The sequence below is a fragment of the Gymnoscopelus braueri genome (assembly GCF_963280865.1).
Source record: "Gymnoscopelus braueri genome assembly, chromosome: 13".
Taxonomy (NCBI): domain Eukaryota; kingdom Metazoa; phylum Chordata; class Actinopteri; order Myctophiformes; family Myctophidae; genus Gymnoscopelus; species Gymnoscopelus braueri.
This window is the reverse complement of record NC_137615.1, coordinates 35610264-35635635: the sequence shown is the minus strand read 5'-3', so window position 1 is coordinate 35635635 and position 25372 is coordinate 35610264. Positions and strand designations below refer to the sequence as shown.

Below are 25372 nucleotides of genomic sequence, written 5' to 3'. Positions count from 1 at the left end.
AGAGAGAGAGAGAGAGAGAGAGAGAGAGATTCAGAGAGATCGTCATTCAATCCTCAAAGTTACCCAGAAACTACATTACCCAGCGGCCTTTGCACAAATACCGTTAAAGTTGACGACGTGGCCCCGTCCGTTGACGTCTCACTACTAAAGGGACCGGGGCGATTCAAACCACGCACACACAGCCCGTCCCGTCGCTCAGGTCGCACATCTCCTCCTGTCTCTCTTCGTCGCGTCTTCTTCCTCTCTAAATGATAGCGAAGCGAACCTGACAGGCTTTGATATAAATATAAACGATGTCCGGAAAAATTAAGAGCCGAAGCGCTGCGAACGCCGAGGCGGTGAGCGGTGCCAGCGTGTCCTGCGACGAGCGCATCTTACGCGACTGTCACCAGCTGTACACCGATGCAGACAGCGGTGAGTCTCTGCCACTGTGTGTGTGTTACATCACATTATCTAATGCACTGTTTCATATATAGTAGTGAAAATGGACGATCTACAACTACAAGCTCACAATGCTTCGCGATGCGAGCGTGTAGACCACCGGCTATTTTCACTAGTTTGGGTCTCTGAGGGGAAAACATCACATTTCTCTCTGGGTCTCGAGCTAAAAGCTTTGGAAACCACTGATCTTTATGTTACCGTTGATCTGGCCGTTATCTGATGACGCACGCACACACACACACACACACACACACACACACACACACACACACACACACACACACACACACAGAGGTGTGCGTGTGTATGTGTGGCACTTCTCTAGGAACCTGTGATGTGTGGGGATAGGGGGGGTAATCATTCCAAGTATGTTCGGATTAGCCAAACGTCATGCTAGCTATTAGCAATGCTAATCCATCCGGATTTAGCTCAGATAACGGGAGTCAGAACAACGTTTAACGGTAGGCCAGTACAACAGTTTGGTTTTTTTTTAGCAAATGGAAGAACGTCACTTTTTATTCAGACAGGCTAGACTAGATTAATAAAGCCAAGCCCTTGAACTTAAACTGGTTTAGCTGGCAGGCAGTGAGTGGCAGTGTTGCCAGATTTTGTGAGAAATAAGCAACCAACCAGGTCTAGGAAAACGAGCCCAAAAGAAGCAACTAGTAGGGCACTATAAAAAGCCATTTTATGAGCACTTTAAACCTATATACTGTATACATTGAAAACAGCAGATCTACTAGCTCCATAAAGAACCTCTCACTCCGCTATACAGCTCCGAGATGAGGTTCTATGTCGTTACCTTCCAGAATCGGGTATACGTCCGCAAAGGCTCCGCTGTTTACCCTTTTGTATACGTCGTATCCAAAAACTAATGGTAGATTCCAAGCCGCACGGATGTTTAAAGTTTGGAACGGAATGGAAAAATTTAGGAACGGAGCGAAACTACCCATTTAAATCGCTTATTTAGTCAGCCTGTGGCCATGTTTCCCATTCAACCCGGAAAACCCCCCTACGTCCGCTGCCAGTACTGCTCCCGGTTTGGCTACAATGGGAAACATGGCCACAGGCTGACTAAATAAGCGATTTAAATGGGTAGTTTCGCTCCGTTCCTAAAATTTTCCATTCCGTTCCAAACTTTAAACATCCGTGCGGCTTGGAATCTACCATTAGTTTTGGGATACGACGTATACAAAAGGGTAAACAGCGGAGCCTTGGCGGACGTATACCCGATTCTGGAAGGTAACGACATAGAACCTCATCTCGGAGCTGTATAGCGGAGTGAGAGGTTCTTTATGGAGCTACAGATCTACAAGCTCACAACTTGTCGCGATGCGACGTGTTGTGAGCTTGTAGATCTGCTGTTTAAAAAAAATCTTGAAATAAAATGTGGAATATTATGAATATTTTTGAAACATTCTAACACAAATCTGGTACAGGGCTCCCCCTGGCACAAAACATTTTCAGATGGGGGTTAGGGACAAATACATATTAATTTGGGGCTCCATGCAAATATTTGAGAACCACTGGTTTAAATAATTAAAAAATTGGTAAACAAGCCCAAATAAGCAACTACGCTTTAGGAACAAGCCCAAAAAAACGCAACCCGCAACTACCAATATTTACAAGCAACTTCACAGAAAAATAAGCCCAAAGTTGCTTATAATAAGCGGACATGGCAACACTGGTGCTCCAGGGCGATATTGGGCTTTGGCTGACTTATAATCATATTTGAACTTGATGTTGGGTTCGTCTAGCTGTACATTGATTCAACCAACTGCACTTGAATGACTGATTGTATATCGAGATATAGATGCATGGAACACAGAAGTCCCTCATGGCAAAATCTAAATGTTTCCAATCTGAAAGCCTCTGAGCTTCTGAAGTCCAGACTTGGACAATCAGCACAGTTAGCCAGTGGCATCTGCTGTAAAGACACTATCTTTACTGCCCCAACTTTCCTAAAGCACATTAGCAGAACCACATGTACATTAACCCCGTCATGACTATTTCGGGCACATTTCCCCCGAAACTTTCAAAATATTTAATTTATTATGTCATTTTATTTCCCCAAATAGCAGATCTAGCTAGAACGCACCATGATGCAACACATTGTGACTCGTGAGCTTATAGATGTAGACTCTGGCTATTTTCACTGTTGGTTGTGCAACAATATATGAGCTTAAAGGTTTGAGGCCCAATCCTCTTTTGGGTGAATAATCCACAAGTAAGATTCTTCTATCATCATCCAGCCACCATGGCCAGTATTCTTATAAAATACGATGCACTCTACAAGTAATGATTGGATGAATGATGGTGGCTGCCTGGTATATTGGATGGGTTTGCTGGACATCTAACATCAACCTGAGGCCGATTCTACAAATGCCTTCTAAATCCTAAAACTATGTTGCTATATATCGTCTCTGTCGGGTAGAAACCTCATACGTCCAAAACTGTTACTTTTCAGGATTCAATACCAAAAGTAGCAGATCTACAAGCTCAAAATGTGCCATTTTGCGCTGGGTTTTGAGCTTGCGTATATGCTACTTTTCATGCTTTTGTGTGACGCTGTAGGATGATCAAGTAGGGCTTTAATTTACGAAAGAAAACGCAAGTTAGAATATGGAGATGAGAGGTTTCTGCCCGACAGCATCGATTATATAGCTAAAATCAAAAAATACACACATGCTTTCCCGTTTTTAATGAGTCGTTAATAGTGTTTTTATTCCTCCAGGGCTGATCACAGTGGCCCAGTCTGTTGGCGTGACGTTGCTGCCACCCAGGAAAAAGATCACGGTCATGTTGATGGGCAACCACTCGGCTGGCAAGAGCTCCTTCATCAACTGGTAACATCAACACCCATCATCTCCCTAACTTCTGTTCTGTCGGCAGTGTTCAAACGCAGCAGCACAGAGACATCGTGACAGGCAAATAAGATGTTGTTGAATTTCGTCACTGTTGGGCAGAAAACCTCTTATCTCCATGTTTCAACATGTTTTTTCATAAATGAATGCCCTACTTGATCATACTACGCTGTAGTAACTACAGCGTCACACAAAAGCATCAAAAGTAGTAGATATGCAAGCTCGAAACACAACACGTTTTGAGCTTGTAGATCAGCTACTTTTGCTGTTTTTGAATTTGAATCCTGATAACAGTTTTGGTCATATGAGGTTTCCATCCGACAGACGATTTGTATCAACTTGCCAGTGATGACTGCAGTGATTGCATAACAGATAAGATGATCGTAAATGGCTACTGGCAATGGAGTGTTCATGGCAGTAAGGGAACACAAGTATCAGAATACTAAGTTGTCTTTGCACCCTGTTCTACTTATCTCCTGTTGGGGTCGTCCTAATATTCTTGACCAATTTGTATACATGTGGTGTAGGCTATGTCTATGAAACACATTTTTCTCACCAAAGTGACTCTACTTTGGTGGAGTCACTTTAGGAAGACGATGCAAAGTTGTTGTACAACAGCACATTTCCAGATTTACCGGCCACTTACTCAGTCACATCATACAAAGTAAAATGAACGTGCTCACTGTGCTGCACATCAACAGGCAATTAAAAAGAAGTACAAACAGACCTACAAAAAACACTAACGCAGCAAAGCCAAACTGTAGCTAGCTCAACTGGAAATGCAGCCTACCTTTTTGCAACTTGTTCTCTCATGGTGACACTAGAACGGGCCGGGGAAGAAATTCTAAATGGCTTGAGTTGACAGGCTTGTTAACCACTATACCCCTATTTTATACTTTGTCGTATGCCGGTCTCATGCAAAAATAGCCGATGTACAAGCTCAGAATGTGTCGCGTTCTGACGCATTGAGGTTGTAGATCTGCTATTTTCACAATCTTTGAAAATCTTAACAAAGTATACAGTATTTTCTGCATGTCATTACTGTATAGAGTAATGACATGCACAAAATAGGGATGCCAGGTTCAAACGGTGCTATTTCATTACATATTTCAGAATAAGTATTTAAAAGTTTGTGCAAAGTGCTTTAGAGGGGGCAGGAGTATTTTAAGTGTCAGCCAATACGTAAAACTGGGGAATCTTTAATATAGAGGCGGCAACCACTCTTTTTCTATGTAGTGTTACACCAGTAGCCCCTGCAACATTTGCAATAGAGCACCTAAATCTTACACACGCGTAGTATCGCTCTTCAGCTTGTCCTGTAGATTGGCATATGTTTAGCGCTCAAGAAAGTACAACTCAGGTTTAAGGTGTCTTGTGTGTTATTTTCTGACAGGTATATCGAAGAGCACATCCAACGCACTGGCGTTGCTATAGAGACCCAAGGTTTCAGCTTTGTTACTAGTGGCCGCAAGAGAGAATCTCTCACAGTGAGTACAGCATTACTGATATTACACTTTTACTAACATTTATAGTTTTCAGTTATTTTATGGTTGTATGAATTCCTACAGTGTCTGTCAACCACTAATGTTTGGCTGCCTCTTTTGTTAGTAACATTCTCACTTGTTATTTTTTCCCTTTTACAATCAAGTCTGTTTGCTGCTAATGTATCTTGTACATCTTAAGAAGTTTATCTACCTTAGTGCTACATAATGTAGCTCACAGCTTGTTCATCGGGTGTTTCCGGTGCGCTACACCTGTGCACAACGAGGTATAAATCAGGCCTTATGCAGGAAGGCATTGCCCTTGCATCGCGTACTGTATGATGCTTGGCTTACCTGGCTGTGTTTGTCTTTTAGGGAAATGCCACCCTTCATCTATATCCACACTTCAAGCCTCTGCAAGCATTCAAAGGTAAGAGAATCTGCACTCCAGTCACTGTAATTCCCACATTGTGTTTACAGTAGTGGCATTCTTTTCATCTCTTCCCTTCCACACAAGCACGACACAAATGCAAGGGGAATCGTCACCCACAGTATGCTTCAGGACATTTACTCTTGACTACTGCTGTGGTAGCGCAGGGAAATTGGAGCATTACTGTTCTAATCCAGTGGTTCTCAACCTTTTCAGGCCGCCCCCCCTCAATAATATTTGAACTGGGGACCCAAATAATCAGACCCCCCATCCTGACAAACACAGTTGAGGCATTACATTGGCCTCGCAACGCAAGGCCTTGTGAGCTTGTAGATCGGCTATTTTCTAAATTTTAGCCTCTTTCTTACACTATTTGACAATTTGGCCAATCTTTGAAGTTTTTAAAGTATAGTTTGTTGATATACTGGTTGAGAATCTCTGTTCTAATCAATGTCCTTGTGCCTCCAATAACAGTTCTCTATTTTCTTTTTTTTTTTCATGAAACAATCTAGATTTTTTTTTTAAATCGCCAATCCTCTAATGGTCTTTTGCATCTCTAGGCGTGTCAGAGTACCTAGGCACAGAGATCTGCACGTCGCGGCAGAAGCGCTTCAGCCTGGTGACGTTCGTGGACACGCCAGGCCTGGTGGACGGTGACATGAAGTATCCCTTTGATGTGGACCAGGCCGTCATGTGGCTAGGTGGGTTGGATTGGGATCCGGAACCGGATCCAACATCAAGGGAGCCGGAATCGGTTCCATCACTTTTTGAACCGTTTCCGGAACCGCTTTTATCACACTGTCAGAGTTGGTATGTGGACTTCACATCCTGCTATACAATTACAATGCTGGCGGTGGTTCTCAAACTTTTTTTATTTCAAGGACCATCCATAATCTTGAGTGTACAAATACGGGTCCATTTGGTTCCATTTGTACACTCTCAGTTACAGACCTGTAAAGGTAAATTTTGTCTTTTAGGATCCGTTAAGAGGCAATCGCTAAGGAACCGGAATCGTTCAATCCTAAAAGATTCCAACCCTAGTCGTGGGTGGCATTGTCACTTTTGATTTTGTAGTTACCAGGATTTTTCTTGCAAACTTGGTTGTGAGGGATGTGAATTTGACCTGATTTCCCTGTTAAAATACTCATGATATTCATACAGTAACATGCGTGCACATGCAAATTATCTATGCATTCCATGGGTAAGTCTCGCTATCTAGCAGCTAGAATAGACAAGGCGTACTTCGTTTTCCGGTTGGCCTCCTACTGGCACACCGATAGGCGATAGGCGCCATACTTGCTGCCGTTTCCACTACAAGGACCTGGACTTAGTGGTGTCAAAGGTGTCTGAAATGGGTGCCTATTTTGGCACCACTCCAGAGAAAGGTCTGAGCTAGGCCAAACGGTGCCATAATGACTGATCACTCACTGACTTTTAATTTACACCAGGATCACAGTTGTAATACATTATATTACAATAGATTATATTGTATTAGAATCACTGTTATAATCTATTTTAGTGTATTATAATTATCACAGTTGTAATACATTATAATACTTTATATTGTATTAGAATCACAGGTATAATCCATTATAGTATATTATAATTATCACAGTTGTAATACTTAATAATAATTTATATTGTATCATAATCACAGTTATAAGGGTCCATTTGGTTCTTACCAATAGCTGGAGTACTCCTGCACAGGTTATTTGTATACAGGACAGTTGGGAGCGAAAAATACGGATAAGTGTGTAAGCTCCTACAACGTAAGGTTTTTAATTTTAAGAATGTACAACGTAAAAAAAATGTGAAGTCACTGTACCTCCTAACCACATAACACGGGCGTGTCGATGTTTGCCCTCTCTCCCTGGCACTCTGTGTCAATGTTTGTCCTCTCTACACAGATTAAAGTTCTCAGTCGCCACGACTGATTTCAGTCATTTGGATTCTATAGAACGCAATGAAAATACGATTTTTCTTTTTTAAATGAATCTGTATTTGAAGTGGTCAAACTAGCAAATGTTCAATCTCCCAGAAAACCCTAATTGATCTCTGATATTTCATAAAAGCAAAGGTTAAAATCCTCAATCTGCTAATTTCTTCAAATGGTATGGCTACCAAAACATCCTAAACTTTACATAATTGTGCCAATTGTTCAAGAAACGCAGTGCTAGTGTGTGGGCTTTCATGCCGTTTCACACAAATAGCAGATTAATAATTAGGACTTCATGGCCAAACACATTCTTCTTTCAGTTGTGAGATTTTATTTAGCTTTAATAATCCCTGTCTGTACTGACTCTTTTAGGTGACCTGTGTGAGCTGATCCTGGTGTTCTTTGACCCCATGGGCCAGGCGCTCTGCAAGCGCACACTCAACATCGTGGAGGCCCTCAACGAGAAGCACGGGGACCGGCTGCGCTTCTACCTCAGCAAGGCCGACGAGGCCGGGGGAGAGGCCGACAGACAGGTACACACACACGCACGCACGCACGCACACACATACAGCCACAGTGGTGCACCGGTTAGTCAGACAGATCAATTTTAATCGATTATGAAAAATAATCGATAATTTAATAACTTAATCGATTAACGGTGAACCAATATTTTTGGGCATGTCATTATAGCTGCAATGTTTTTTAAAAGTCAAACAATTTAAAATGGCCGATCTACAATCTTCAATTATTTGATTAATCACAGTAATCAGATAATCGCTACTTACAGCCCTAGATAAAATGTTAACAGCTTTCTGCCTGGTGGCCACTACCTTGCTTTAATGAATCATTTAGAAGTATCGTATTGACTGGAAAAAAGAGACTCACTAATAATTAATACCCTCCCTCACTGACTTGACCTGTGACGAATGCACAGTAAAATCCTCAGTGTTCGATCTGCAATCTGGAACTTATTTTAATTAAAAGAATGTTATTTCAACCAATCTGTGTGGTAGAGGAGTGGTTCTCAACCTGTGGGTGGGTGGGGGGGGGGGTCCCCAGATGACAGTGAAGTGACAATTTAAGGACTTTTAAGACATTTTTAATACCTCGAAAGAAGGGGGGGGGGCATTATTGCATCAAAAGTAATCAACAAACTATACTATAAAAATGGGCCAAATTGTCAAATAATATAAGAAAGAGGAATTGTTTTTGAAAATGGCTGATCTGCGAGTCAAACTAAATATAATGCCTCAACTCCTACAATTCCAAGTGCTTGTCAGGGTGGGGGGTCCCCAGTTCAAATATGATTATTATGGGGGTCGCGGCCTGAAAAGGTTGAGAACCACTGTGGTAGAGTATGTTCATACAATATAAGTAGCACATCTGCAGTGGTTGGAGGTGATCTCCCTACTGAGAAATGTAGACCCTGGTGTCAGGTATGACACCTACTGGTTGACAAGTAGTACTGTCTGAGGCTCATATGCGCTGGACAAGCAGGGATTGTCTCTTGGCATATTAGATTGCAGCTTGAATTTTGCTCTGTGAGAACGTACAGCTGGAACCAAATGGACCCATTTAATTTGGTTCCATTTTTACACAGAGTTAAAATGAACACAGGATTGTACTGTGTACTGTACGTGGCCTAGCCCATAACCACTCGCATCTGAACGGCAACACATTACAAAATTAAGCCTTTTCCCCTTTAGTTTCTTCACCAGGTATTTGCCACATTATTGTCCATTATGTCTTTCACCAATCATTTCTTTCTGCTTCTCTAATCACTGACCAAGCAGTGATCCTATCACGGATTTGGCCTTTAAAACTTTTCTTCTCCCTTTTTCCCCCTGGTTTGTGATTGGCTCTCTCAGAGAGTGATGATGCAGATTGTTCAGGAGCTGTGTAAGCGGCCGGGACTCAACAAGTGTGGCTTTGACATGCCCACTATCTACATTCCTAATCCTAACAAGGTAGGTAGGTCGACTGACCCAAACACTCAATAGTGCCTATACACAGTGTTAAACTCAACTCCCACAGTGTAAAACATACACAGTGTTAACCTCAACTCCCACAGTGTAAAACATAAATGGACCAGTAGTCCATTTTTATACAATGAGTTAAATTAACACTAACATTTAAACAGAAACTTTATTTATTTATTACGTTTTCCGTAAATTAATGCCCTATACTACAGCATCACACAAAAGTAGCGGATCCACTGCTACTTTAGCTATTTTTGGATTTTAATCCTGTGAAAAGTAACAGTTTTGGACATGTTGGTGGAGACGCGTCCAATTATATATCAATTTGGGGGTCCTTGACACAAAAACGTTTTGAGAAGCACTGCTGTATACCTAAACATATAGCGTTGGTCTCTAGTGAGACGTGTGAAGCCAGTCATCCCCAACGTGGTGTTTGTTGCTGCCCACAGCCCAGTCGCTGTGTGAACCAGATAGAGGAGGTGTGTCGCACCGTGGAGAAGACCATCAACCAGACTGTCCAGAACACACTCAACTCCCTGGAGAAGGACTGTGAGCTCATCAACGACGCGATCTCAAACACCCTCTACGAGGACAGGTAACTAGGGCTGTAGGAAAAAAATCCATTCATTCTTCTTATCAACGATTCGGAATTGATTCACAATTTCCATAATATTTCCATAATCAAAACATTTAATTTCTTTCCTGGTGAAAGTTACAGGAGTTCTTACTGTATGGTGTGTGATATAATATGATATGTAAGCTTACCATAATCACGGTTAATATTATTATGTCTTCAATCATATTCAAGGGCTTAAAGAGGAAAACAAAACTAACTCCAGTCACTTTCAGTTCAGCACAGCAGAGGGGAGGTGTCATTAATGTAACTTGCATCAAGGCAATTATGTGTTTCTGCATCAATTAGAACTACACCTAATCTAAGATGCCACCAAAGCCAAGAATATTTACAAGCGACCCTCTCTGGTATTGAATAATGTTTTGTTTGAGCTGTTGGAAATAACTGAGCTTCATTTGGTTGTTTAAAGTCCAGGTGACTGTCCAGGCAATATTTTTGTTGTGAATTAAAATCGCTAAAACTCATTGGGAATCATTTTAAAATGAGAATCCATTTGTAATTGAATCGTGACCCCAAGAATCAGAATTTTGAGATAGCAGAGCCCTACAGGTAACACATTTAACAGTGTGATCACAGGTGACGCCAAGCCAATTCTCGCTTCACTCGTGCGAGTTTATTTGTTTTCGTTTTGTCAAGAGCTAATCTCCGGCACCGTTGGACCGATGTGGCGTGAAACCTTGCACGCACACTCCCTGGAGGCCAAGGGAGAACATCTGCCCCAAAACGTTCGGCCTGTTATAGCGCTTCCAGGAGGCTGATCTTTGCTAAACTAATTTGCTTACTCCTACTTACTCCTACAGATTTTGTCCAAACCTCATGCAAATCGGTACACATCATCTCTATAGTCATGAGATCAAGACGGTTCTGTCAGATATTTTTTTATTACTTGTAACAGAGTATTTCTACCTTGCAGTATTGATACTTTTACTCAAGTAAAACATTTGAGTACTTTTTCCACCACCGCCTCTCCCGCCAGGCAGACCAGTGTCGAGAACCGCCGGTCGCGCTGCAAGGGCTGCTTCCTGGGCCTGCTGGGCTTCTGCGTGCCGCTGGCACTCATGCTCCTGCTGATCCTGGGGAACCTGTCCAGAGAGCTGCTGGAGATGGCGCTGGGAGACCACGGCACAGACGCCCTGTCACTCTACCTGGTGAGTTCGCTGGTAGGGCTGTCGACTGTTATAGAAATGTACTCGACCAGGGGGCACGGTGGCGCAGTCGGTAGCACTGTCGCCTCACAGCTAGAAGGTCCTGGGTTCGATTCCCGCAGTGGACGCTGTGGGCACTGTGGGCGTGTTCTCTCCTCCGCGTCATCAGTGCCCATACCCTAGGTGGGGTTGGCGAAAGGGCCTCTCTGTGTGGAGTTTGCATGTTCTCCCCGTGTCTCCTAGGGTAGGTACCCTCACAAAAACATGCAGTAATCCTGGTCACTATACTGCCTCCCCCTGGTCAGCCGGGGCGCCTGATGGAGGGGAAAGGAACTGGTTGGAATAACGTGTTCCTTCCACACGCTACGTCCAACCAGGGAAACTCTCCCCTGTCAGGTGACAAGAAGGTCAGTTGGCTCTCATGCATTGAAGGAGGCATGAGCTCGGCCCTGGCCTCCCTTGGTTGGCAGAGGGAAGGTAGTGCCCAGGATTACATAGACAATTGGCACTGGGTGTAAAAAAATAGTTACAAAATCGTGGGATAAAAATGTAGTAAAAAAAAAAGAAATGTACTACACTACATGGAAATGATTTTGACGAATGAAAATAACACATTTTATGAGCTTGTAGATCAGCTAGTTTCACTATTTTTGCACGCCACCGTTGTTCAACAAAGTACTGTATAATACAGGGTTAAGTGATTATTCAGACTAATCGATTTAGTCGGGTTAAAAGAAAATCTATTGCAATTTTACTTGTCGATTCGTCCACAGCCAAATCCTTGATAGTAAACCGTTTGAGAACCACTGTAGTAGTTGATGTTTGGATCATGTCCCTCTGTGTAGTAGTTGATGTTTGGATCATGTTCCTCTGTGTAGTTGTTGATGTTTGGATCATGTTCCTCTGTGTAGTAGTTAAATGTTTGGATCATGTTCCCCTGTGCAGACTCCACTGGTGCGCCTGTTCGACTCCCTGTCTGCGGAGCAGCAGCTGTACGGATGTGGTGGACTGGTTCTCCTCTCCTTCCTCCTGCTCCTCCTCGCACGCTTCTCCTTCAGGTAGGAGCACACTTCTTAAAATGTGCCAATATTTCGCTGTTATCCAGGGCGACTTGCAAAGTATAAGGTCAGAGCGAGTGCCCTCAAACCCTAGTCTGCCAACATCAGCGTCAGTGTTTTCCAGAACATCATAGAATATTTCCCAGCTGGGATTTGAATCTTGGTCTACTGCTACAATTTTGGTATCACTAAACCGCTGTTGCATAAGATCGTCTCACAATGTTCAAATACAATTTAGATATCGTTGCTGTCCGGCAGAAACCAGCTAACTCCATTTTGACGCTTTTGCATTTTTTTCCATAAATCGGGGCCATTGAACACCCTTTACGTCTGTGTGTTGGTAAATCACACAGACGTATGTTTGTGTTTGTTTTATTTTAAGATTACAGCATTTGAAGTGGTCAAACTAGCAATATGTTCAGAAACGTTTTCCATTGACATCTTAATAGTTTGGATATTTCATATAAAAGCAAAGGTTAAAATCTCATTCTGTGATTTCTTCACCTTGTTGGCAGTATGTAGAACAGCAGGAACAATGTTACTAAAACATCATAATTTTACATATTGTGTTGTGTGGGGGGCTCCTTTCACACTGATTCACAAATTGCACATCAGGACTTGGCCATACAAACATTTTCAGTCGTGTGAGATTTCATTTTGCTTTAATCCATGAATTCTTGGAGATTTTAAGCTGCCTCTTCTCCCACTTTGTGCAGGACTCGACCCACTCTGTCAGGCAAACAGAAAAGACAGCTGCAAGAGAAACTGGAGTATGTGCAGGATGTGGTCAAGACCAAAAAGGTGTGTTTCCATAACATTTTGATATTTTATTTACTAGTAGGAACTAGGCTAAAATAGAGAATCGGAGCAACGCTCTCTAGTGGTGAAAAAGTGGCACTGGCGTATTGTAACCCTTTTTTTTGGCTCAGTGTTGTTAACTAATTCAACCCAAGACAAAAGAAAGACTTGCCATCGCCTGTTTACTTCCTGTATGTGTGTAGGATGGGGTCCCAGAGATAGAAATCGTATCAAATGGGGGTTTGTGGGCTAATGCATATCAAACTGGGGGGGTCTTTGGAAATGGAGAAAAGGGTTTGATAATCAGTGCTTGAACTTATGTCTCCCTCTCTGTAGAAAAAGCTGTATGAAGACTACCTCCGCCAGAGTGTTGGTGACCACGACATGGGCTTGTAGAGAGACGCTCAGCGTGCCCTGTGTACCATCGGACCAAATGCATTGGAGATGCACCACGGTTGTCTTGCAGCACCATTATGCCACGGTTTCTCAACTTATGGTCTGGGGCCCTTACGGGTCCATTTGGTTCCATTAGTACACAAGAGTTGCAGACCAGCAAGGGTCCTTTTGGATTCCCGGACCTAATGTTGAGAACCAGTGCCATATAACATCATGTGTAACCCTCTGCGTAATGTTCACTGATACTGTGTTCTGTTCTCTCGTCTAATCCATCAAGTAGATACTTTAATGAACATTTTCCATAAATGACCAATTAATGAACTAGCCCTTAATGAAGATAGTCTTGATTGTTTTCGTGACACAAGAGCTGTAGGTTACCGTTTCTTTTTCTACAGAGAGCGTTTATAGCTGTTCTTGTATGGCATTGGCAGGAAATTGGGCTTACACCACTTAAATATATTTAGAGCAATGCAAACTATTTATATTGTCACTAGATCACAGACATTTTATTTTTTTGTTCAGTGGCTATACTGTAGCACTGGTTTACAGTACTTGAATGACAGTGTGAACGTTTTTTCTTCTTTTTATTAAAGACTTAAACCAGCATTTTATACTGTACTTTGTATTGAAGTGGACAGAAGTTACAATTTCGCACAATTCCACATGCCATCATGTATCTATGCGCCAGCTGGCATGCTGTGATGTGTAACGGAATTGACATGGCATCAACCATCAACCAAATCCTTTTGACTCTGTATGGTCAAACCTTTTGTACTTTTTTCCTACATTGTTACCATATTGCATTGTAACTAACAAAATAAACGGAGTGTTCAATATTGAAAGGCTCGAATGACTTCTCTTGAGTAACACATTGTAATCAGGGTGGGTGTTTGGATGAACTTATTTTGATTATCATAACTTAAAACTTCCAGTGAACTTTGAATAAAGATCAGTTTTTGAAAATCAATGGTTTCCCAAACAACTATTGGGGAGGAGAGGATGATGACATTTATAACAGTGTTGTGTATTAGAGGCATGTCTGTATCACGTCCCAACAGAGAGGTGGGGAGATGCAAAAACATCCCTCATGCGATAGACGAACGCAACGAAGAAAACCCGGAGAGATTTGACCTGCTCTGTCCTACAAGGTGAGGACAACAAGAGAACCGCTGTACACCAACATCACCGTGGACATCGGCAAGCGGTCATGCATGACGCCAACGGAAAGTAAATGGAACAAAGTGTGGAAGAGCAGTTGATTTGAGTGTAAACAAAGAAAAAGAGTAGGCTCAATGTAGACAGTGACGGCACGTCGCGGATTCGAGTCCCGATCCCGACGGCCTTTGCTGTGTGTCACTCCATCTCTCCCCATTTCCTGTCAACCTACTGTACTATCACAGGCATAAAAAGCCCAAAAATAAATCTAAAAAACAAAGTTTCTACTTATCCCGCCCACCACTCCCCGTTGACAGGTGCCGCTGATGGGACATTTTGACAACTTTTTAACATAGCTCATTGGTTACTTCCCACTAGACCATTTCTGGATCAGGGCCCACTGAACATCTATAAAGCATTTGTTCCCCACACATCTGACCATTTAACACGGCAGCCATGTTAAGTGGTCAGATGGGTGGGGCTGCTTAAATAGGGTTGAAGTGGTTAATGTATGTTTTGTGATAATAATTCAAACTACAAAGTAACTAAAGTTTTAAAATAGAGTAAAAGTACAATATTTGCCTCTGAGATGTAGTGTAGAAGGAAAAGTATAGAAAATTGGAAATACTCCACTAAAGTATAAGTACCTCAAAATTGTATTTAAGTACAGTCCTTGCATAAATGTAATTAGTTACTTTCCACCACTGGTCATTTATATGCCAAGTGTGTACACAGTCAACCGGCTGGTGTGTCAATGAATATTAATAGCATAACCGTACAATCTCGTGGTGGGGTCGAGACCCTTTACATAATGAGGTGGGTGGAGAGCTAGTAGCTTCCCTTAGAGAACAATGGTTGTTACTATAACCACCCACTGATAATGTCAAACATTTTTTGTGACCCAAATGAAAAATGGATAGCATTTTTGCCCAGTAGATTGTTTTTATTTAATTTGGTTCAAATGAGCTACATAAGGATTTCATGATGTTACTCTTGAATGTCATCTAGAAGTTGGAGGCATAAAATAAAAGACAAAAATACAGCACACATATACAGTAGAGACAGACCCACATATCAGCCTTTATTTTACTTTTTTGAAGGCTTCTGTATCGCCAATTATGCGCTTTTTTGACAAAACATCGGTCAAAACATTGGTAATTGGTGGTCTAGGACTCTCCAAATACCGGATCGGCATTGGACCCAAAAATCTGCCGTCGGTCAGGCTCTGCACACAGAATCACATCCGTTCTCACAATTTTCGAATCCTTAATTACACAACTTGCAAACTTTATGAGGTCCACCAAAGATCTGCTATGTTCAACATGTGACACCGTCATACAACTGAGGATTATATTAAGCATACGTTCAGTAATTTCCCTGTCTTTTACAGACAGAACACAGTGCTAAACAATCAAGGAACAATCAATTACCAGTGCTTTTATTGTGCTGTGCGTGCATATCCCTAAAACGTTAAATTACAGTACATCTCTCAAGTCTGGTTCCGTGTGTTCCATGCACTCACACAGAGTTACATGGGGGACCATATCCTTCCTTCATCATTCCATTAGAAATGAGTGGGTTGCCCTTGGTTACCAGTGGGCATGCCTCTCCTTGGCAACCGCCTCCAGGAAATGGTTATGGCTGGCATACAGAGGGAAGGAGGAGTCCACATCCACCCAGCTCACCTTCCCTGCATCATCACCAGCTTCCAATGGCAGGCCACTCACACTGTTGCCTGGGTAATCACAGGGACATCACAGCTCATCAGTGGTGGAAGAAGTACCAAGATTTTCTTGTCTTTTTAAAAATGTAAGTAAAAGTAGCAATACCGCAATGTAGAATTACTCTGTTACATGTAAAAGGCCTGTATCCAAACTCGAGTAAAGTTGCGAAGGTATTAGGCATTGAAACATACTTGTTCTCAACCTATGGGTCAAGACCCCCACATGATTTTGGGGGCGTCCCAGATGACAGTAAAGTGACAATTTAAGGACTTTTAATGTATGTTTTGTAATAATCCGTTTCTGCTATATAATTATCTCAAATAATTATGTAATAAGGACGATTATGTAATAATTGTGACAGGCCTAAGGAACGTCACAGTTTACATCTTTTCATTTCATTGTGATCCTTCATTTATGCTTATTGTAGCCATCGGACTGCCAACAAGTGTTGCTGCACAAATATTCATTTTTGTTGAGTGAAAGGCTTGCGTGATGAAGTATAAATTAGCTTCAACATAACCCTGTATCTCCAAACCCTCTATTGGATGTTTTGCATTGTAACTGTTAGCTGATAGCGTCATCAGAAATGCCGAAAATATGAACGTTAGAACTGTGGAAAAACTAAATGAAAAATGAAATGCCCAAAGCGTAGCAGCATACCGTAATCTGTGTGTGCCCAAAGTTGATTTACGTTATGGGGGGGAAAAGTCTCCATAAAAAGCTGAATTAAACGCATATCCATTCTAGCTACAGTACCTGTGTCATCATGGAAGTTGACAGCCACCGTTTCCATCCATGCATTGTCGGTGTTCCTCGGGTCGTCCACGTAGCCCTGATACACCTGAATCACATGAATGAAGTGCACTTTAATACATTTATTCCCATGAAAGTGGAAAGAAAAAGGAAAGCAAGGGTAGAAATGAGGGGATGACAAGCAACACAGATCACCCAGCTGGGAATCAAACCTGGGATGTCTCAGTATCTCAGTATGTGGTTAGCCGTTAGTTGGCTGAGCCATCTAAAGGATGGTGATGTCAGTGGAATTTGCCATGCAGCTTCTTTCTGGACCATGAACCCTACTGATTTTGTTGACCCAAAGGTATTTTCTCTGGCGCCACCCATAGGCCAAAGATTTCACTTGCACACAAGATTTCACATAATTTACTGGGTAGATCTCGAGAACAACGACCTGAGATGTTAGGAGCAGCAAGACCTAGGAGGCGCTAGCAAGGCTTGAGTCTGTGCTGGCACATCAAAAGGCCACAAAGGTTTGTTTTCACCCAGTTTACTTCTTATAGGACATTAAGTAGCAAGAATAAAGGCCTAACTACAAGCTAGTGGTATCCATACTGCCCCCTACCCAGCTCGCCCACACACATTATTGCAAGGGAATAGGAAAGGTCATATCAAAGTATTGCTACAGGAAACGTGAGCTCCATTCTCAGCAGTGGTGTAAAGTAACTAAGTACATTTACTCAAGTACCGTACTATTTTGATTATTATTACTAAACATACATTAACCACTTCAGCCCTATATACATTTCGGCCATTTAAAAATAGGTGACCTACAAGCTCACAAGCATTGTGAGCTTGTAGATCTGCTATTTTCAAAAGAGTTTTGTCCATTTTATACATTCGAAAAAATGCATAATGAGTACTTTCTACTTTTGGTACTTTAAATACATTTTGATACCAATACTTTTATTCAAGTACATTTTTAATTCCTGACTTTTACTTGTAACGAGTGTTTCTACATTGCAGTATTGATACTTTTACTTACAAGAAAATGTGAGTACTTTTTCCACCGCTGATTCTCAGTAACTGACCTGAAACCCTGGTGAGTTGAAAAGCTTGGTGATGTGCGTGTGGATGTCTGCCCTCTCTGATGGCGAGGCTTCCAGGGAGTTCAATGCTTCCTCAGAAAACTCCCGCTGCAGTGTGAGAGATACCAGCTCCCCTGCATCAACCATACCCTAAATGAAAACAGTTAGAAAATGACATCGCTGAATGAGACTGACAGAATACTGCAACATCCCACGTACCCCCACAATGCCTAAGGCTAATAGCTCAAGGTCAATACACCAAGGGAAGAGTCGACCTCGTAAGTGCACCCGTCTTGAACTCTTAATAAGATGTATTTGTGGGTCAATATAGTGAAAAACATACAGATAAATTATGTCAATGATGGTATGTAAAAAAAAGAAAAGGCAAAAGACAAAGTAAATATGACTTGAACAATGACAGTGATGGAATGGAGAGAGACAGGAAGAGCGGGTGCACATGCAACAGAGTCTTGGATGGGATTCGAACCCTGGGCCAGTTGTGATAAGGTCTACAGCCTTCTTTATGTGGTGTATATGTATGCGCTCTTACCAGGTGAGCCACTGGTGTGGCCCCTGACTTGAACATGTTTAAATATTAATTCGCACCAACCCCTGGAATAGCCCATTCTCCACAATCTTTCCTCTTGATGGACACAAACTGCAGGACAGGGCGTTTGGACACTGGGTGAGATATCTTTTGTCCTTTGGCATCTAATTTCCACCTAAAGTACAGAGACAGATGGCTCACAATCATCGGAGACAACTGCTACCTGTGTACAACAGCAAACAATATCCAACCTCCAGCACTGGATTCCAAAATTAACCACTTTTCCACACTTGTTTTTAGGAGCCAGAATTTATCAGAATTTGACTTTTTGGCCAGAGAATTTACTGGTTAAATTGTCATAATTACATCTCTGTAGATGGCCTTCTCTACAATGGAAACAACTGCAACATTTTAAATGAAAGACAACTATTGTATAAAAAAAATTAACGGGACTTACCTACCAAACACCTACTTCTAGTATTACTCAAATACACCTTTCTACAACAACAACAACTACTATCTCTCCAAAATGTATTCACTACAATGCCAGGTAGCCAGAAACAATATAAGAGGAAAGCACAGCAGACAAGCACTCTAATCTGAAATCAGATTAACGGGCAGTTCATGATGATTATCATGCCTCCTAATCTGTGATAACACACTGTCATAATCCTCCATTGAAAATCAATTTACAAAGCTGGACTAGGTGTGTGCCAATACCCAGGGCGATACCCCATGCAGATAGAAATGAATGACATACATTTCCTGTGCTTGTGAGTCAGGACAGTTCAGTCAGTGAAAGCTCAAACAAATCATTTGAGTGGAAAAGTCTGTTTCTCAATGTATTGTCAATGGAGCAGCTATAAAGTCGATTTTTTTTTTTCATTAACAAAAGGTCTTTATGTAAGTGAGTTGGAGAGGTAGAGTTGCATCTGGACAAAATCTACAGTATTTATAGTGCCAGTGGTTCTCAAAGTGGGGTCCGGCGGGGACCCCCAGGGATCCTTGAGGGGGTTCCCAGGGGTCCCCAGCAAAATGTTAACCCCTTTACGATATCCATATTTTATATGTTGGCTATTCAATGTCTTGTACATTTTTAAAAAATGTTGAAAGATCTTGAAAATGTGAGAACTACTGATTTAGAAGGCATTTGTAGAATCGGCCTCAGGTCTCAATGGAATAATGATGGAGAAAGGTTAACCTGGTGACAATTGGATCCGCAGCGTGGTTGGGCCCCCAGCGTCCCAGCAAACCTCTCTCGGTCAAACCTGTGCGTCCCCGAGGATTTCTAAGTGGGAATGAGCATGACATATCATATTATAGTTATGAATAATTGAGTCAAGTTTATTTATAAAACACTTTTATCCTAGCAAAATAAGTGCAGTTTACAGACAGACCAAACAAAAGACTAAAAGCCCAATTTCTACATCGTCACACAATTTCTACATCGTCACACAACAGTGTCAATCAATGAAAACAACTGACTTTCAAAAATACATCTTTCGGTTGAGGTGAGTTGAAGTAAATTAAAACAAAGTGGGGTCGGGGGTCCTTGAGGGGGGGGGGGGGGGTTCCCCGATGGTCCCCAGGTAAATTATTGATATAAATCAAATGGACCCTTACAGGTCTGTAACTCTATCTGTATGGTTCCATTTGTACACTCTCAGAGTTATGAGGGTTCTGTGGCCTAATGCATACCGAACTAAAATGACAAAAGTTTGAGAACTGCTGAGTTCAGATAATTAAAAAAGGCAAAAACCTATCCATTGTGGCTGAATATGCACCCTCACATGTCTGTGGTGACTTACAGTGGCTTGCCCTGTTCCACCCTGTAGTTGCCCTCAAAGCTCCCCCTGTCCACAGCACCATCCACAGCATTGAAACGTGGGGTAAAGGAACTGTGGGAAACAAATCAAATGAGTCAAAAGCAGTAAGTGAATCATTCTCAGCCCACCTATAACACATGCAAAATGGTATCTATAATGAAATGAATTGAATGTATCTTATGCATCTCTCACAATGTAAAAGATGCAAAAAATAATATTGCTCTGTCACCCAACACTGAGAAAATGTACTTGTTTCCCAAACAGGGGGTCAGGACAAATTTTTATGGGTCGCGAGTAAATATCTCCTTTTTTTCGTTTCCTACATTTAAAAAATATATATACATATTATTTCAAAATATTGAAAAAAGTGTCAACAAAAAAACAACTTTTTTTTTTTTTAAGTTTAAGAAGTAGTGAAAATAGCAGATCTGCTATTTTCACTACTTTGGGTCCCGGGCAAACGTCGTAATTTCTCTTTTGGGTCTTTCTTCAGCTAAAAGTTTTGGGAACCACTGCTTTAAGATATGGATCGATATGAACGGCATCGACTGCTGAGTCAGAGATGACTTCTCAAATATCTGCCAATCTATTCTCAGTGATGGAAGAAGTACTCACATTTTGTACTTAAGTAAAAGCATCAATACCACAATGTAGAAATACTCTGATACAAGTAAAAGTACTCATTACGCAGAATGTCCCATTTCACAAGTTTTCAAATGTATAAATGTATAAAAATCCTTTGAAAATAGCAGATCTACAAGCTCACAGCGCGGCGCAATCGGCTGAAGCGGTCAATGTACTATATATCTGTAATATTAATCCAAATCTAGAAAGTAACTAGTTACTAGATACTTTGGTTATAAACGTTGTAATAAGTTGTCATAGATAATTATAAACATCTAAAACAATGCCTTATAAGTGCATTATAATGCGTTGTAAATGTGATTATAATGCATTATAGATGAGACCTTTAAGTAAAGTGTTACAGATACTTTTTTAAATAATTGTAGTGGAGTAAAAAGTACCATATTTTCCTCTGAGATGTGGTGGAGTTGAAGTAAAAGTATAGAAAATTGGAAATACTCAAGTAAAGTAAAAAATACCTCAAATTCGTACTTAAGTACAGTACTTGAGTAAATGTACTTAATTACTTTCCACCACTGCAATGTATTCTGCGCGACAACACGTAAATGCCAATCCCATTTCTCACCCAATCTCTGGGTCAGCCCATGGTGGACTCCTGGTCACTGAGGGGGCAGTGTATTTGACCGGGGTGTACTGGGGCCAGTCTGTACTCCAGTCCACCTTGTCGTCAGGCACTGGGAAGCGCTTGATCTCCGATCCAGCATACTGGGAGCATCTGGACTTAATGTGAGGCGCCGCTGCTGCAGAGGATAACATTGTTTGGCCACTGGTTGTAGCGCAGAAATTATTATAGGCACTGGTCCCACAGGAGGAGTCTGCTGAGCAGTGGATAAGTGGCCTGAGAGAATATATATATATATATGAGAGAGAGAGAGACAGAGAGAGAGAGAGAGGAATAATGGTAATTTGACACAGCTGTTCAGTTACACAGATTGGTGGACTGGTTTTAAAAATACAGGTACAGTTTGTCTCAATGGTTTGCTTAGCAACAGAGACAGACAGACAGACAGACAGACGGACGTGTGTAGTCCACGATCATAACACCAGAGGCAGCTCCACAAATCATGTTCAACCCAGATTTGGCTCAACAAAGGGAATGAACTCTTTCTCATGCTATTCATCAAAAATGTGGAATGCCCTACCAAAAGGAGTAAACCCTACTCACTTTCAAAACTGCCCTAAAGATACACCTTCAGGAGGCTGCAATTCGAAAATGGCCCCTGTCTAAGTCTTAACCTACTCCCCTTTTATTTTTCTTCTTTTGTACTTTTTTTTTTTCACTCTTCATACCAGAAACCTGTAAGCTGATTGTATGACTTTCTGTATAGTATTGTGTATATCTGTCTGTCTCTTAAATGTCATCATGATTTGTGTGCATGGGGATCTCATCTTAAACAAGCTCAGTGCTTAATGAGACTCCCAGTTTAGTAGACCTTGTATTGTGAATTTGTACTTCCATGTACTGATGTTCTCATGTCTTACTAAATAAAGTACATCAATCAATGTGTGTGTGTGTGTGTGTGTGTGTGTGTGTGTGTGTGTGTGTGTGTGTGTGTGTGTGTGTGTGTGTGTGTGTGTGTGTGTGTGTGTGTGTGTGTGTGTGTGTGTGTGTGCGCAGACCATCTCTCAGCTAGGCTACAGATGTAAACTTTTGTTTTTTTATCTTTGGTAGTCTAGGGCACGTGCACAAGTTGGTTGTAAGGGGCCTGCAAATGACCGGCCTCTACAAAAGGAGGGCTAAACAATTAGCAAGGTACTGCTCAATATCAGCGCCGCTCAATTTGGAGGAGGCGCTGCTTCCTTTACGCATGATTGTTGTCCGCTGTGTTTGACAAGTATGCCATCTTTTGTTTTGTATGTAACGTTGCTCTGCTTTACATGCGCTTTGTAACTAACTGTTTTCCCTTCATCTGACTGCACTGGCAGTGTTTATGTCCTTTGTACATCCTGTACTTCTCATTATGTGGACATAAATCAATATTTCAAATGTGTGTGTGTGTGTGTGTGTGTGTGTGTGTGTGTGTGTGTGTGTGTGTGTGTGTGTGTGTGAGACAGACAGACAGACAGACAGACAGACAGACAGACAGACAGACAGGTGTGTGTGTGTGTGTGTGTGTGTGTGTGTGTGTGTGTGTGTGTGTGTGTGTGTGTGTGTGTGTGTGTGTGTGTGTGTGTGTGTGTGTGTGTGTGTGTGTGTGTGTGTGTGTGTGTGAGTGAGTGAGTGAGTGAGGTTGTGTGATTTAGCGCATCATTATTATCGCAGTATATTCCGGTATAATAATAATCATGTCTAACAGTATGTATGAATATCATACCTGACTCCTGCTGTGCAGACGCAATAACGCAGTCCTAGGAGAGTCAGTGCTAGACGGATCGGTGCGGTCCGGGTTCCTATCATCCCCTACAGGGTCTGATCACAACCCCAGAGATAAGTGCTCCTATCGATCCCTTACAACATGCAGCAGTGCACACAGCGTACTGTTACTTGAACGTAACCAGGAAGCAGCGTTGCCAGATTCTGCGACAGAAATAAGCAACCAGGTCTATGAAAACAAGCCCAAAAGAAGCAACACGTGAAGTTAGCCCTGAAACATGATGACTGACAGACGAGCGTCATGTGAGCTCCGTTCCGTGAGCAACGATAGGACATCCGGTTTTTGAGCTAGCAACAATAAGGTTTCCGGTTGCCTTCAAAATAAGATCGAAGATTTGTAATGTTTTTTAAAAGACACAAATCTATTTTAAAAATACATTTATGATGTTTGTCTTTTAAATGGCGCATACTAGAACACTTCTAAGTGCCAAATATTCTTTTTAAAGACACAAATGTATTTTAAAAATATATTTATGATGTATGTCTTTTTAAATGGCTTATACTAGATCACTTCCAGGTGCTAGGTTGTTCCTGATTTAAACTGGCTATTGATCCCCATTAAATGTGCACAGTTTCTGATCCTGTTTTGCACTTTAACTGGATATTCATTTGTGTTTGTTACATATGTATTGTTTTTGTATTGTTTGTCCATTATTGTAATAATGCTGCCTCTAGGCCAGGTCACTCTTGGAAAATTATCATGATATAATATTGTTTATTGCAGAAGCAAATAAACAGCGATAAAAGCAACAACAAAATATGCTACAAATAATAATAGTAGATAGTGCAGGTGAGATTTAAAAAATAAAGCAAGGGGGGTTTATAAAGTTGATCTCACCTATTTAAAAACTAAAATACAAATAAGAATGTAATCAGAAAAATTTACACAAAATGTGTGTGTGTGTGTGTGTGTGTGTGTGTGTGTGTGTGTGTGTGTGTGTGTGTGTGTGTGTGTGTGTGTGTGTGTGTGTGTGTGTGTGTGTGTGTGTGTGTGCGTGCGTGCGTGCGTGCGTGCGTGCGTGCGTGCGTGCGTGCGTGCGTGCGTGCGTGCGTGTGTGTGTGAGTGAGAGAGTGAGAACTGTTCCATAACTGAGCGCCCCTGAACTTGATAGAAAATTGATACAGACCAGTAGTACACAGAATGTTGGTGAACATTGAGAGATAATTTGTAAAAAAAAAAGAAAAGTGGCAGGCCGTCCAGTGCGGCCAGAGGTAAGAAAAGAAAGTGCCGTTTTCAGACAATAGTGGACACTGGACAGGAAACGGCTGATGATGCCAACACTTCTGACATACGCACGTGTGAGGGGACACCTCCCCTACAACGCCACACTCTCAGATAAGCCCGAGAGGTGTAAAAAAAAGTGTGGCGGACTGTCCAGTGAGGTCAGAGGTCAGAAAAGTGCAGTTTTCAGACAACAGTGGACACTGGACAGGCGCCGGCTGACGATGCCAACACTTTTGACATACACACGCGTGCGGGGACACCTCCCCTACAACGCCACACTCCCCGCTAAGCCAGACAGGTATATTTTGAAAAGTTGTGGGCCGTCCAGTGAGGTCAGGGGTCAGAAAAGGGCCATTTTGTCTTTTGAATAAAATGTAATTTGGTTTTAGTCATATTTTAGTCACCTGAAATGTTTTTGTCTAGTCATATTGACTTCTAAATATGGAGTTTGCCTCTCCATTGACTTCACTTATCAAATTAGATAAAATACCTTTTAAAAAGTCCTATTGATGTCACCTCCTTATGACTCCATAATAAATCAAACCTACCAATTGGCTTTTTGGAAGAGGACGCAAGTCCCAGGAAGTGCCACAGAATCTCATCAGGAAGTTTTAAAGCATCTTCTGTGTATACAGTACTGTTGCGTTGACCAATTATTGATGGATATGTGTTGATACTCCCACACAACAGACATGGCTATGGACAAGCCTTGCTTCTATTTCAGTTTCCCAGTTTGTAATCAGTATAACATTTCAAGACCATTAATAAAGGCACACACCAACATCTCGTTCTGTGTCTCTCTCTGTTCCTGAGATATGACTGATGTAACATTGACTTGTGGCCATTTTTCTAGGGCAGCCTGGAGATAATTTCTACCAAGTTCCATGAAAA

At 41.7% G+C, this 25372-nt stretch overlaps 2 protein-coding genes across 2 annotated transcripts; one reads left to right on the top strand and one right to left on the bottom strand.

The window, feature by feature from the left end:
- Positions 1-140: 140 nt before the first annotated feature.
- LOC308098850 (uncharacterized protein) lies at positions 141-14004 on the top strand. Its single transcript, XM_080447315.1, has 12 exons — positions 141-414; positions 3176-3287; positions 4699-4792; positions 5162-5216; positions 5777-5917; positions 7525-7685; positions 9021-9119; positions 9581-9726; positions 10742-10913; positions 11856-11968; positions 12685-12769; positions 13103-14004. Exons 1-12 carry the CDS (start codon positions 294-296, stop codon positions 13160-13162), a joined length of 1359 nt encoding a protein of 452 aa, XP_080303441.1. The 5' UTR covers positions 141-293; the 3' UTR covers positions 13163-14004.
- A 1364-nt stretch (positions 14005-15368) lies between these two features.
- On the bottom strand, positions 15369-23379 carry nudt9 (nudix (nucleoside diphosphate linked moiety X)-type motif 9). The gene is made up of 8 exons (XM_080446617.1): positions 23198-23379; positions 21448-21720; positions 20220-20309; positions 19613-19699; positions 18475-18586; positions 17868-18014; positions 16798-16882; positions 15369-16052 (listed from the first exon to the last, which is right to left on the bottom strand). The coding sequence occupies exons 1-8, from the start codon at positions 23278-23280 to the stop codon at positions 15907-15909; spliced, it is 1023 nt and encodes a 340-aa protein (XP_080302743.1). The 5' UTR covers positions 23281-23379; the 3' UTR covers positions 15369-15906.
- Positions 23380-25372: the final 1993 nt, after the last annotated feature.

What these genes read in the sequence shown, in the direction of transcription:
- LOC308098850 (XM_080447315.1), top strand. Translation starts at nt 294, where the DNA reads ATGTCCGGAAAAATTAAGAGCCGAAGCGCTGCGAACGCCGAGGCGGTG. An exon ending in AAGAGCTCCTTCATCAACTG is followed by an intron (nt 3,288 to 4,698) that starts GTAACATCAACA and finishes ATTTTCTGACAG; the next exon opens with GTATATCGAAGAGCACATCC. An exon ending in ACGCCCTGTCACTCTACCTG is followed by an intron (nt 10,914 to 11,855) that starts GTGAGTTCGCTG and finishes TCCCCTGTGCAG; the next exon opens with ACTCCACTGGTGCGCCTGTT.
- nudt9 (XM_080446617.1), bottom strand. Translation starts at nt 23,280, where the DNA reads ATGATAGGAACCCGGACCGCACCGATCCGTCTAGCACTGACTCTCCTA. An exon ending in GCGGATCCAATTGTCACCAG is followed by an intron (nt 18,587 to 19,612) that starts GTTAACCTTTCT and finishes TCTGTACTTTAG; the next exon opens with GTGGAAATTAGATGCCAAAG. An exon ending in GAGAATGGGCTATTCCAGGG is followed by an intron (nt 18,015 to 18,474) that starts GTTGGTGCGAAT and finishes GTTTTCATTTAG; the next exon opens with GGTATGGTTGATGCAGGGGA.